Genomic DNA, 12,110 nt, shown 5'->3' with positions numbered 1-12,110 from the left:
AGCCAACCCAAAGACAAAAAAACTCTTTCTAGAAACTTTTTTTTTCGACTTTTAGCCAGCTTTTTGGGAATCGGCCGCACTGTGCGACGCCGAATCAAAATTCCTGCAAAATAGAATTACAATTTTTTTGCAAATTTTTAGAATTTTGCATAGAGTGATGCATTTTTTTTGCTTATTCGCAGTTGTTGTTGGCAGACGATTCACATAAGAGCGATTGAAAGAAGTGGAATGCCAGCAAATCACTGGCACCAAATTATTAGAAAAACAAACTACAGTTCTGTGCAAAAAAAACCGGACAGCTAATTTACCCTATTTAAATTTCTATAGCTTGAGTATAAAGCTTCTTGGCGGTAAGTAGCTTTTTTTGTGTATAAATAAAATAGTTTTGAACTAATTTGTATCATAATTTAACCAATAAGTGAAATAGTTGATACGTGGCAAGTGTTAATATCAAAAATATGCCAAGATCGAAGCAAATGGGAGCTGTCGTTAAGGGGCAAATAATTGCACTATCACAGCAAAAATTGTCCGTACGTCACATTGCTGCTAAAGTAGGCTTCAGCAAATCATCTGTTGCCGCTTTTTTAAAGAAATTTGCAGAAACGGCTTCAACGGAGCGAAAGAAAAGATCTGGACGACAAAAAAAGACGCCGCCTGCTGAAGACCGGATGATTAAGCGGATGTGTATCCAGGACCGTTTCAAATCTTCGGCAGACATCAGGAAGGAGTTCTTGGATGCAACTGGCGTCGAAATAGATTCATCTACAGTGCGTAGGAGATTGATAAATGCCGGTTTTGTAGGAAGACATCCAGCAAAAAAGCCGTTTTTGAACGAAAAAATCCGTCAAAAACGATACCGAGGGGCCAAAACTCATGAAAACTGTCGAGCACTGGAAGAATGTGATTTTTTCGGATGAATCCAAGTTTAACCTCTTTGGATCGGATGGTATCCACCATGTGAGGCGCAAATCTGGCGAAAGATATAAAACTGGATGCATACTGCCTACTGTAAGACAGTCAGTTGGTAGAATGGTATGGGGCTGCTTCAGCTATGACGGAACGAAAGCACTGACTCTTATTGATGGTAGGGTGAACGGAGATGCTTACATTTCAATTTTAAATAAGCATTTAATACCTGTCATTGAGGAGCAGTATTCTCTAAGAACGGACGTTATATTTCAGGATGATTCTGCGCCAGGCCACCGATCTCACAAAGTAAGTTATGATTTTTGTTAAATCTCCCGAGTGTTTTGCTTAAATGTCGAATCAAAAAAACCAATGATTTATTCCTTATTTGTTGCAGGTAAAAGAATTTATGGAAAAAAACGGAATTGTCCAATTGGAATGGCCGGGTAACAGTCCCGACCTAAACCCAATTGAGAACGTCTGGGCCATTGTAAAGAAGCAGGAAGCTGAAAAAAAGCCGAAGAACAAAACTGACCTGGATAACATTATAATGGACACTTGGCACAACGATATTTCGGAGGAATTGTTGTAAACCCTGGTTACATCAATGCCGAGACGTATTAAAGCGGTAATTAAGGCGAAAGGCGGTGCGACCAAGTATTAAAACTTCAAATTATAACATTTATAATGAAATAATTGATTTTGTTTTGAATTAATTAGCTTTAAGATTATATAATACGGATAAACTATTAATAAAACATTCGTTATTGACTACGCTAAAACAAATAAAGTATGAAAATATTAAAAACACGTATGAAATTTATTGATTTTATTTCATACTTTTGTATTAAAAATACAATGGAATATAACCACATTCAAACATATTTGATAAAATCCATACTACTTCAAAAAATGGAGTTTTCAGACTGTCCGGTTTTTTTTGCACAGGACTGTGTGTACATTGGTTAGAACAGTCGTGGAAATAAAAGAGAATTGTATAAGAATAACCAAAAGAATAAGATAATTTACCGGGATTTGCTTCTGGAATTTATAAAACCGATAATTGTAACGGGTGATTAGATTGGCGGTAATTTTTCCAATCGAGGTTTTTTGGCAGAAAACTATATTTGATCCTTTTATTCCTATATGGAACATAAGGCCTGAAAAAATTGTTTCCACTGGTCCCGATTTTGCGCCAGTAATTCAATTTCGTTCCACGCGTGGCTACTGTCAGACTAAATATATAATTATTTTCAGTATCCATTAACATTTCATCATGGAAAGACTTGCGCCTTAACAACATTTGCAAATCGTACAATTGGATGACGCAAATCGCGTGGTCCGACCAATTTATGCTTTTCATAACCATCCTACCGAACGCTCTATTCGGCAAAATTGAGAATATTTTTGCATTATTTTATGATACTCGACCGAGTAGACCACGTACAGCCCGAAGTGAAGAGAATATTGCGGCTGTAAATGAGAGTTTTGCCGAAGAGCGGGAATATTCGATTCGGCGCTGATTTCAACAAATTGGTCTATCTTATGGCACGACTTGGGCGATTTTACGCAAAGATCTTGGTTTTAAAGTGTATAAAATACAGCTAATCCAAAATTTGAGGCCGGCTGATCTTCTGAAGCGTCATAATTTCAGTCGTTCAGCCTTGAAAAACTCGCCAAAGATTCGCATTTTGGGACTCGAATTTTGTGCAACGATGAGACCTGTTTTTGGCTTGATGTTGAATCTTATTCCAATAAGACGCCGCTACTAGCCATACAGTCCGTGAGCACAATGGATTTACTGCGTCGTCATTCCGGTGTGCAATTTATCTCTCGTTCTCCTCTCGGTCCAGTAGAGTGGCCACCAAGATCATCTGATATCACACCTTTGACTTTTCTTTGTAGGGGTATGTAAAGCCTACATGCTTTGTGGGTAAACCAGCTTCGATTCAGATATTGGAAGCCAACATTACAAAAGTTATTCACGAGACACCGACCGAAGTCCTGCAGCGAGACATTCAAAATTGGTGTTTACGAATGGCAGATTTTGGGCGTAGTTGCGGCCATCATTTAAAAGGGATTAATAAAAAAAAAAAAAATCCCATAAATGGTCCTACACAAAAATAATAAAAGTTGCCCAATCAGTTTGAATTTTAGTTGTTTTATTATAATTTAAAACCCTTACCTCTAAATTGATCACAACACTGTTGGTAGTTCCAGTGTTAAGCAATTTATGAGGACTGTGCGTTGATAGTTAGAAATTCAAAGTGACCTCATTGAGGCTAAAACATCCCATTATATTTCGTTAGTTTTTTCCTTCTCTTTTTTGAAGCAGCTAGTGATAAGTAAACATTTAGTTATAGGCGATGAAGGTACATAGTAAATATTTAAAATTAAAAATTAAGGTATTGTGGTCTGCCTTGGAAATGAATAAAAGCAGAATTTAATTGAACTTTTAGCCACATGTTTTGAGATATATCGATATATATTTATTTGTAATACATTTCTCTAATACTAAACCGTACAATACTTTCATGTTTTCACAAACTTTTTTCTTACTTAAATCCAACACAGGCGCTTTTGTATAATTTTGCTTCACAATTACATCGAATCCTTACAACAGCCCAGCAGACTGTGAATAAGTTTCTTAGACATTTTTAAGTAACTCGTTACATATATAGTGCATACACAGACATATATCTAATGTTCAGCATGGCCTCAACATTGTAATTAAATATCGAATACATATACATATACATACATACGTTAATCACTTACGAAAAGTAACCCCGATTTGCAGCTGCAGCCATAATTCTTACTTACTCACTCGACACTCTGCATCTGCGTTTATTTTTAGTTAAATACTAGAATTATTTAGACTGCCTTATTTTTAGAATAAATGTACATACATACATTCTGCTTATGTGTATGTGATATATGTATATATCTCTACCTTCTATGGTAACGAGTGTGCTGACGTGTTTCGACAAGTGTCTATACTTATTAACTTTCGTGCTTTTGTGGGATGAGTTTGTATTGTGGATATACCCGTAGTGCTATGCATTTAATTACCGTTTATACTTACACTATTGAAAAATATAATAGAAACAAATATTTTCATGTAATTGTTAACATTTTTTTTTTTTAATTTTGAAAACTGCCTACATTTTATGCCTCACAAGTCTAAGCACTCATTGCAGTTATTGCAAATTAAACATAGGCATAGATTGATTTGAGGTTTGCGCTTCAACCTTGTGGTCTTTTTTTGCCCTCTACTCATCACAGTAACTCATCTAGACTCAGTTCCCTTATTAAACTCAAGATAGAACTGGGTCGGATTAAGCGTATGTACCTTTCTTTTGACTGCAATTGGCCGAGATGGCTGAATCTTCTCCTCATTATAGCGCTGCATCCGAGAGTGTCCATTGAAGTCTCCTGGGATTGGACGCAGAAACGACAAGAATCAGTGTACCACATCACGATCATGTGCTGTGCAGTCTACAGTGATCTGAGAGAATAGCCATGCATCCTAACAGATTCAGTTTTTCGATACACTCTAGAACCAGTGAGGACTTAATCTCACAGGTTGATAGAGCCTTGAGGGTTGCCTGACTGTCGCTCAGATTGGCAATTCGGTCATTCCAGAAATTCCTGCCTAAGTTTATCTCTGCTCACAGACAGATGACATACATTTAAGTCTGGAGACTGCGATAGCCATTCTTCATTAACTTTTTCCTTCCTTGCTTTCCTAATTTTGATGAATGCTTGGTATAGCTATCCTGCGTAAACTCCCATCCGGTATTCTTACATAGGCCACCGCCCATATTTTGCCTTTTATCCATAACATTGGACCTAATCCTTCTTTCGAACATTCCCACACCATTATTCATTTAATGTTTTTTTGTTTTATTATATCTGGAATCAATTGGTTGGCGAGCATATTGTTTTCTGTCAGAGCCAAACTGAAAATCAGCTGACTATTTGAAACGTTAATATTAAGAAGTGAGTGTGCCAGACAAAGAGAGATACATACTCTCACTGCGGATGCCTGCGCCCACGGCCTCGTTACTAGTAGGACCCAAGCTCTTCCTTGCTATGAGACAACACATTATCTAGAAGAAGCTCAGGAGTGAAGAGGTAAGCCTAAAATATATTAGCTGATATCACATTATGTGGATACTAGACGACGTCCTTACTGGGTGTATAATAGGTTTAGGAAACTCATAACCCTCCCTAAGGATAAACCGAGAATGCCCACTGTCATTCTCACAGACCATGGCTGACTGCGAAGGATTTTGATATGGTCCACTGACTCATGTCGCTTCTGCGACCAGTGTCCGGAGACTACAGCACACCAAAAAATCGTCAGACAGTGCAAATAGAACTTAATGCTTTAGCGCGCATGACAGAAACCAATCTCACCTGGGTACCTAGCCATAGAAACATAGAAGAAAATGAAAAAGCTGATGAACTGGCAAGACAGGGGGCATCCTATACCGAAGCACATCCTATTAAGATGTCCCCAATAGGCCGTCCCCAAGGCGTGCGCAAAAGGGAGATCTTCTCGCTATTCCAGTAGCCTGCTCTTGACAAATGGACTAACATGAATACCTGAAAAATCACTAAACAAACGTGGGCCAATTTCAACAAATCCAAATCTGACGAGTTGTTAAGAAAGCCACGAGCAGAGTATGGTTGCTGTACAAAATAGAATGCTGATGGAATTCTCGATGGTTGAAAGAAATTGCAGAAAATAAAATAGACGATACAGGGGATTCATAGTCAAATCATGATAGTTCAACTAATAAAAAGCAGTGGTTCTGCAAGTGGTGTATCAAAATGGCATATTTTGTGCTTTACACCACCACCTCTTTCTCGAATGTGACGCTTTAGCGCGAATAATTTGGAGAAATCTCGGCTGGATTATTCAAAAGAAAGACATACCTATACGCTCATTCCAACCCAGCTCTATTTTGCCTATAAAATAATATGAGGTCGAAAGGCAAACCTCAAAAATATGTCTTATTAGGGGTTGAGTGCAACATTGAACCGTGGAAGGGTAACATTTTCTCGAGGAAACGACACAATATAAAAATGATCAAACATTTGTGATTTAAAAATAAATGTAAACTGAATAGATTTATTTTATTTATTAATTTTTAACACTTGCTTTTTGATATTTTTTACATATTGTATTCAAGGCGAATCTATTAAAGGTGGTATCGTTAAACAACTGAATTTAAAATAAGGCGAATTCATTTAATGTTTTCCACTTTTGCCAATACTTTGTGTAAAAAAACATTGTTTTTGATCTAGTGCCACCACTTTTAATAAATGCTCCTTTGAGTTTTGTGAAGGACATTGAATGCACTGCACTCTGTGCTTCATTAGGGAGTCAGCTGATAGATACCTTACTTGTGGATTTGTATAAGAAACTACTTTTATTTCGTGTATTTGTGTACTCGTAACTTTATTTTGTTTACTTAAAAATTATAAAAATAAAAGCAGGAATAGAAATAAAAATAAAAATATCCGAGCTATATCTTGATTAGCTCAAACTACCCTAAATCCATTTTTCTAACAACGTAACCACATTTGTGTATACTTATGTATGTATGTCTGTAAATCTACAAGGTAACGCAAAAAATAATACTCTCGTTGGTACTAGGATTCAACATAAGGATGTGTGGCCTACTTCAAAAAACGAAAAAGACATATTTGAACATATGTAAGTATGCAAGTAAAGGTTAATGTAATATTATTTCTACTAATTTACTTTTAGTAAATAAGCAGTTTACTTCAATTAAAGCAAGACATAAATTTTATAAGTAATTTAAACTGCTTCACTTGCTGAGAATGATATCCACATGAGTCTCCGCATGGGTGCTAACACCAGTTTATGTACCTCGTAAAGGATACTTTCACATTTCATGCCACTGAGAGTCGTGGCTTTCTTGCCTTTTGGAATCAAATGAGCAATGAAAGCCATGAAATCTTATACTACTGAGTCAAGTTTTTTCAAGTACCTACATTTTAGTGGGGAAAGCTATTTGAACTTGTGTACTATTTATTTTAAAGCATTTACCATCTTGTTTGCGCGCCTAAAAGCGCGACAAAAATGTACAAACTGTTGTTCGATATACAAATTTCTATAATACATTTAGTTATTTTTTCATTTATCCGGAATTAGCGCTTGGAATCATTGGAATAATACAAAATTGGTTCCTAACGTTGTAATTGTAAAATATTTTCTTTTCTTCTACATTTATTCAATTGCTCGCCTTTCAGTCGAAAGTGTTTATTATGGACTTGCGCAATCGCAGCAGCACCGGATAATGCAAATCCTCGTCATACAATTCGGACGATGTCATTAAATCTTCATGTCGCTTCCATATGGTATCATTATAACGCTGTGCTATGTCCACTTCGAATCCCCGACGCGTACATTCGCCCACAAACATTGCCATCGTTTTGCCGCGCCTTGGTGCCATTATTACCGCCTCACCTCTGGGCGCCAGGTAATACCAAATTGTCCCTACCAATGAGGAACGCGCTTCATCAAAGAACAAACAATCTGCGGAGAGTATTACATCGAATTTTCCAGCTTCAGCTGCTACGCGCGCCTCCACATCCTCCCACTTAAGCACCGAGCACTTTGTATAGCAGGAGAGCTCATTCAAGCACACAGTCTTCTTCACATTCTCCACCGACACTTCGTTGCCATCGGTAAGATGTACCGCATACGGCTTGGCGTACTTGGACAGCATCAGCCCAGCCAGACATGTAAAGCCGCCACCCAATTCCAGTATCCATTTGTCACTATACGCGCCCACATTAGACAGCACATAGGCGGTTAAAGCCTCCTCCGAGGGCCACACACAAATGTTGCCGGTATTGTTGAACCCCATCAGATCGCTAGCGGTCAACTGGCGCTCCACGTGATGTATATTCACAGTAAACTCCTGCTGACCATCTCCGTCGAGCAACACGCTATACTTGTACCAATTCTCCGGTTTGCCTAAGCAATTCAGTGTCATGTGATCTTCAAAGCTGTCCTGACGCAACAAATCGAATGACTTAAATCGACGCACCGAGGCAGTTTGCTCTTCGCCAAACTCCTCGCCCGACGAGGAGACCGTCTCCTCTGAGTCCTTGCGCAATACTTTAGCCAAAATCTTCCAGCGTTTGCGCGCAGTGTTTGTCAGATTTGGCGTAGCTGGCGGTGTAGGTGGCAGCACGGGTTTAATATCTTTTAAATCTTCCGATGTAATATTGTCGCCATGTTGTGTTGTCGCCGTAGCATCTTTTGCAGCGGTCGTTGTTGCTGATTGCCGTTTTATGTGAATTGCCGGCAGTTGATTGATATTCTTTTGGTGCTGCTGTTGTTGGTGTATCAGATGGGTACCACTTTCTTTGATGGTATTCAATGTGTTGTCAATGTCGTACTCGAGCATTAGCGAAATGGATGAGAGCTGCTGGATAGCAGAGCTGGAGGCAACGGCGGTAGGTAAGATGACCGCTGTGCAGTCGACGACAGTTGCGGGTTTGTTAAAATTTTGTACAGAAGTCGACATTTTGTTTTGCTTTTTTGGAATTTTATTCTATGTTGCGATTGTTGCTTTGATATGATTTGATTATGATTTTTGATTTTTGGTTCGGCAAGCGCTCACTACTAGGCCAAATTGTGGAGTCTGTGAGAAATAAATAAAAAAAGTATTTACTTGAATATATTGCTTGAATTTAGACTTTTAGCTATGTAATCTATTGAATAATAAATTTTTACAACAACACCAATTGTGGGGCCACGCTTCAGTCGGAACCCAAAATCTTTTAGAGAAATAAAAAGCACAATTCCCGGCAAGAAACCGAATGGATGAGAGATAAAATAAATTTGTTTTGCATGTGCACATGAATTTACGAAAACCGCGGAGTTATTCCTTAGTTTCTCAGTTATCTGCCATTAAAACGTGCTCTCGCTCAGAAATGACGTCTAAATCCGATGAAATAAAAAATTAAAAAAAAAACATTTCTTTAGGGTTTTTTAGCAATTTAATAGTGTTTTTTATGTAACATGAGCACATAAATCCGCATAAAATATGTGCGTACCTATGTGAGTTTGTGTGTGCAGTGCCATAAATACGGCAGTGCCACAAAATCGTAATCGTGATAGTGTGGGGGATAACCAGCGTAAAATTAAAAGGGTAAATCAGTGCGAAAATGCGTAAACCGTCTCCATGGGAAGCCAAAAGTGATGGTTTCTGTTTAAAATGTGTTTAACGCACAGACTATCCTTCGGTGATAAAGCTGAACACGAAAGATGATGCGTTTTGCGACCATATAAAAATAAAGTGGCAAGTGTTGGTCAGTAAAATATTTATTTGCAAGGCACTGCTCAGTCGCAATGTGGATTTCCTAGTGAATGACCCAAGTATATTTTGGACATTGTCGTCTATACTTCTTCTTGTGGACTTGAGCCTAATAAGAAGTAAATTGAAGCTTGGCGGCAGCCGTAACCGAACGCGTTGTTGCGTGACTACCATACGCTAGTGCCTCGGATCGAAACCTGTTGTGGGCACAAAATACCAAACTGATAGATAATTTTGTTTCTACTAGCGGTCGCCCATTGACAGGCAATGGCAAACCTCCAAGTGTATTTCTGCCATGAAAAAACTCCTCATAAAAGCCATTTGTCGTTCGGAGACAGCTTAAAAATGTAGGTCTCTCCATTTGTGGAAAACATCAAGTCGCACATCCCCAATTGGAGGATTATATGTATAAACTCCGAATGGAGCGTAGGTTACGTTAGGTTTACCTGGCTGACTGAAAGCCATCACATAGACCTATTGGTCCTTAGCGGTAGCAGATGAAGCTTGACCCTTACGTTTACTTGTGGTAGCCTCCTTGTAATACGTCTGCGTCTTTTGCGAATCTAAGTAAGCTCTGAAGCTCTAACGCCGAGAGACATTCTAACCTCCCATATTGTAGAGCTCCTAAACATTTCATTCGGGTTCTAGCTAATGCAGGTCAAGAACATAAAAGGAGTTCTAGACTCTTTCCTCTCTTCTATCATTGTTTGTAATTCCCATCTTGTATGCGTGTGCCGCTACAAATTGTGGCCTGCCAATATACCTACGATAGTTCTGCTTTCATTTCAAGACAGGGCTAGTACGAATCTGGCGTATTTGGAGCGTAGGGCCAGAACAAAAGTATTGAAGTCATTTAAATTGTGAGCCAATTATTTTAAGGAATATTCCAGGTTGTATTTAAACTTGATAAAACCGTTTCCACCATACATTGCCTGGAGATTTTTGGCCTTCCACGGTTTCTAACACCTTGCGAATTCCACCACAGAGCAGAGGTGCATACTTCGTCGTCATCTTTGCGCAAAGTGTGTCCTATCCAGCCATATCGTTTTCGTTTGATGATGAGCTCGATTCGGAGTTCTTTGGTAGAATCAAGCAGCTTTTAATTTTAAATAACATGAGGCCACCCGATTTTCAAAATTTTGCGCAAGCCAGCGAATACATATATAATATAAACAGAAAAAATTTAATAATTCCCAGATTTATTCAGTGTTGCAAATTTTGGTCTCAATTTTTTAATATGAGTATAGTTTGTGCTTTTGAATAGCCTTATAATTTTGTTTTACTATTTTACTAATTTTTTTTCCTGTTTTGCCCTCCAGTGAAAGAAAAGTTTGAAGAGTCTGCATATTTTAGATATAAATTTGGTAATATATCCCAAGTATGCCAGAAAAGTTTTCAATAAATCTAATTGCTACAATGGGCAACAACAATAGAAGGGAGTGTTATTTAGGGTAAAGAAAGAAAGGAAGTAAGTATACTTTAGAAAGAAAGAACATTAAAGTAGCCTCGGGTAAATTAACTTTTATTTGTGGTAACAGCAAACAGAAGGTAGGGAGAAATAAAAAAATGGACTATACTTCTTTTTCTAATAATAAACTTACAGCATCTGCCTTACAATATAACAGGCTAGTATTTGTATTATTGTAGAGTAACGCGAATTCTAGACTATCGAACAAAATGGTTACTAAAGTCATATGAAAACGCATCAGTAATATATGGATTATTAAATTCGTTTGAATTAATTTTAATATCTATTGAGGCACTCAAGTCAAAAAAGCTATAAAACTAAACTTAAACACTTAAACACTGTAATTGTGAATTTTATATGAAGCCGCCTGAAAAGCTATTCATGAAAAGCACAGGATGCTCTGCTTCCTGAGCAAAATAATAATTTATGCAAAATTAATGACCTTGTACTTTTTATGTGAAAGTGGAACGTAGAAATCAATTATAAAGGATCTTCCGAAAGTGGTGCCTAGATGTCAGTAGTGTATAATTCCTAAACATACCTTTTTTGTCGTCTTTGAAGTTTAGCAAGTAGACAGAAGTACAATTTTACGGTATCGAACAATACCTTACAATTTTTTAGCCAACACCGATTCCAGAGCTGAAACACAACACTCGGATCGAGAATGCTAAACTCAATCCCATAATTCGTGAGCGAGTCCTTGAACACTTTAATTCTCGTATGACAGCCTCCAGAAAGAAATTATTTTGCTGTTTTTTGGTTTGTTCGATTCAGTTGTGAGTTACAGGTGTTAACAATGGAAGTCAACAAAGAGAAAACTCTGTACATTTTACATTTTCTCTTTGATAAAGGCGAAAATGCAAGCCAGGTCGCTGAAATTGTGAATGGCGTCAAAATGTCGGCATGTTAGTAGTCGTAGCATCGCCGAGGAGCTCAAAATCGACTAATGGATTTATTTTTCCCCAAACTAATATGAACCGACAAATTTCGCGAAAATATTTAACAAACATAAATTTTTTTTTTTTTTAAATTTGGAAAAAACATTTTTGTATTTGGGAAAACTTGTTATTTGTTTTGGAATTTTTGATCAAAATTTTTGGAAACTTTTCAAAACGGAAAAAAAATTTCTGAAAAATGTTGATCTAAAAAATAAAATATGGTTCACAAGCGTTTTTTTTTTAAATAATATTTTATTTAAATCGAAAAAAATTTATAAAATTGCTGAAAAGAACCAAATATATTTCATGCTCTTGGTGAGCATTCAAACGATGTAGAGAGATGTCTTGCAGACTAATACAGCTGCTTAAATTTTACAAAGTTATTAATTTTAATTTCTTAAGATTAACATTAAACTTTATAATTTTGCTGCA

At 37.3% G+C, this 12,110-nt stretch overlaps 1 protein-coding gene across 5 annotated transcripts in view; it reads right to left on the bottom strand.

The window, feature by feature from the left end:
* Positions 1-3,992: 3,992 nt before the first annotated feature.
* Positions 3,993-12,110, bottom strand: part of LOC128863573 (calmodulin-lysine N-methyltransferase) — a 123,044-nt gene continuing 114,926 nt past the window's right edge. For all 5 annotated transcript variants that reach the window (XM_054102801.1, XM_054102802.1, XM_054102800.1 and 2 more), the window contains one exon: positions 3,993-8,597. In XM_054102801.1, the coding sequence (XP_053958776.1) occupies positions 7,191-8,480 (1,290 nt within the window). In that variant the 5' untranslated portion in view covers positions 8,481-8,597 and the 3' untranslated portion in view covers positions 3,993-7,190. The remainder of the gene's footprint in view (positions 8,598-12,110) is intronic.

The sequence above is a fragment of the Anastrepha ludens genome, chromosome 5 (genome assembly GCF_028408465.1).
Source record: "Anastrepha ludens isolate Willacy chromosome 5, idAnaLude1.1, whole genome shotgun sequence".
Classification (NCBI taxonomy): Eukaryota; Metazoa; Arthropoda; class Insecta; order Diptera; family Tephritidae; genus Anastrepha; species Anastrepha ludens.
The sequence above is the reverse complement of the archived record's forward strand: the minus strand, read 5'-3'. Positions and strand labels throughout refer to the sequence as shown.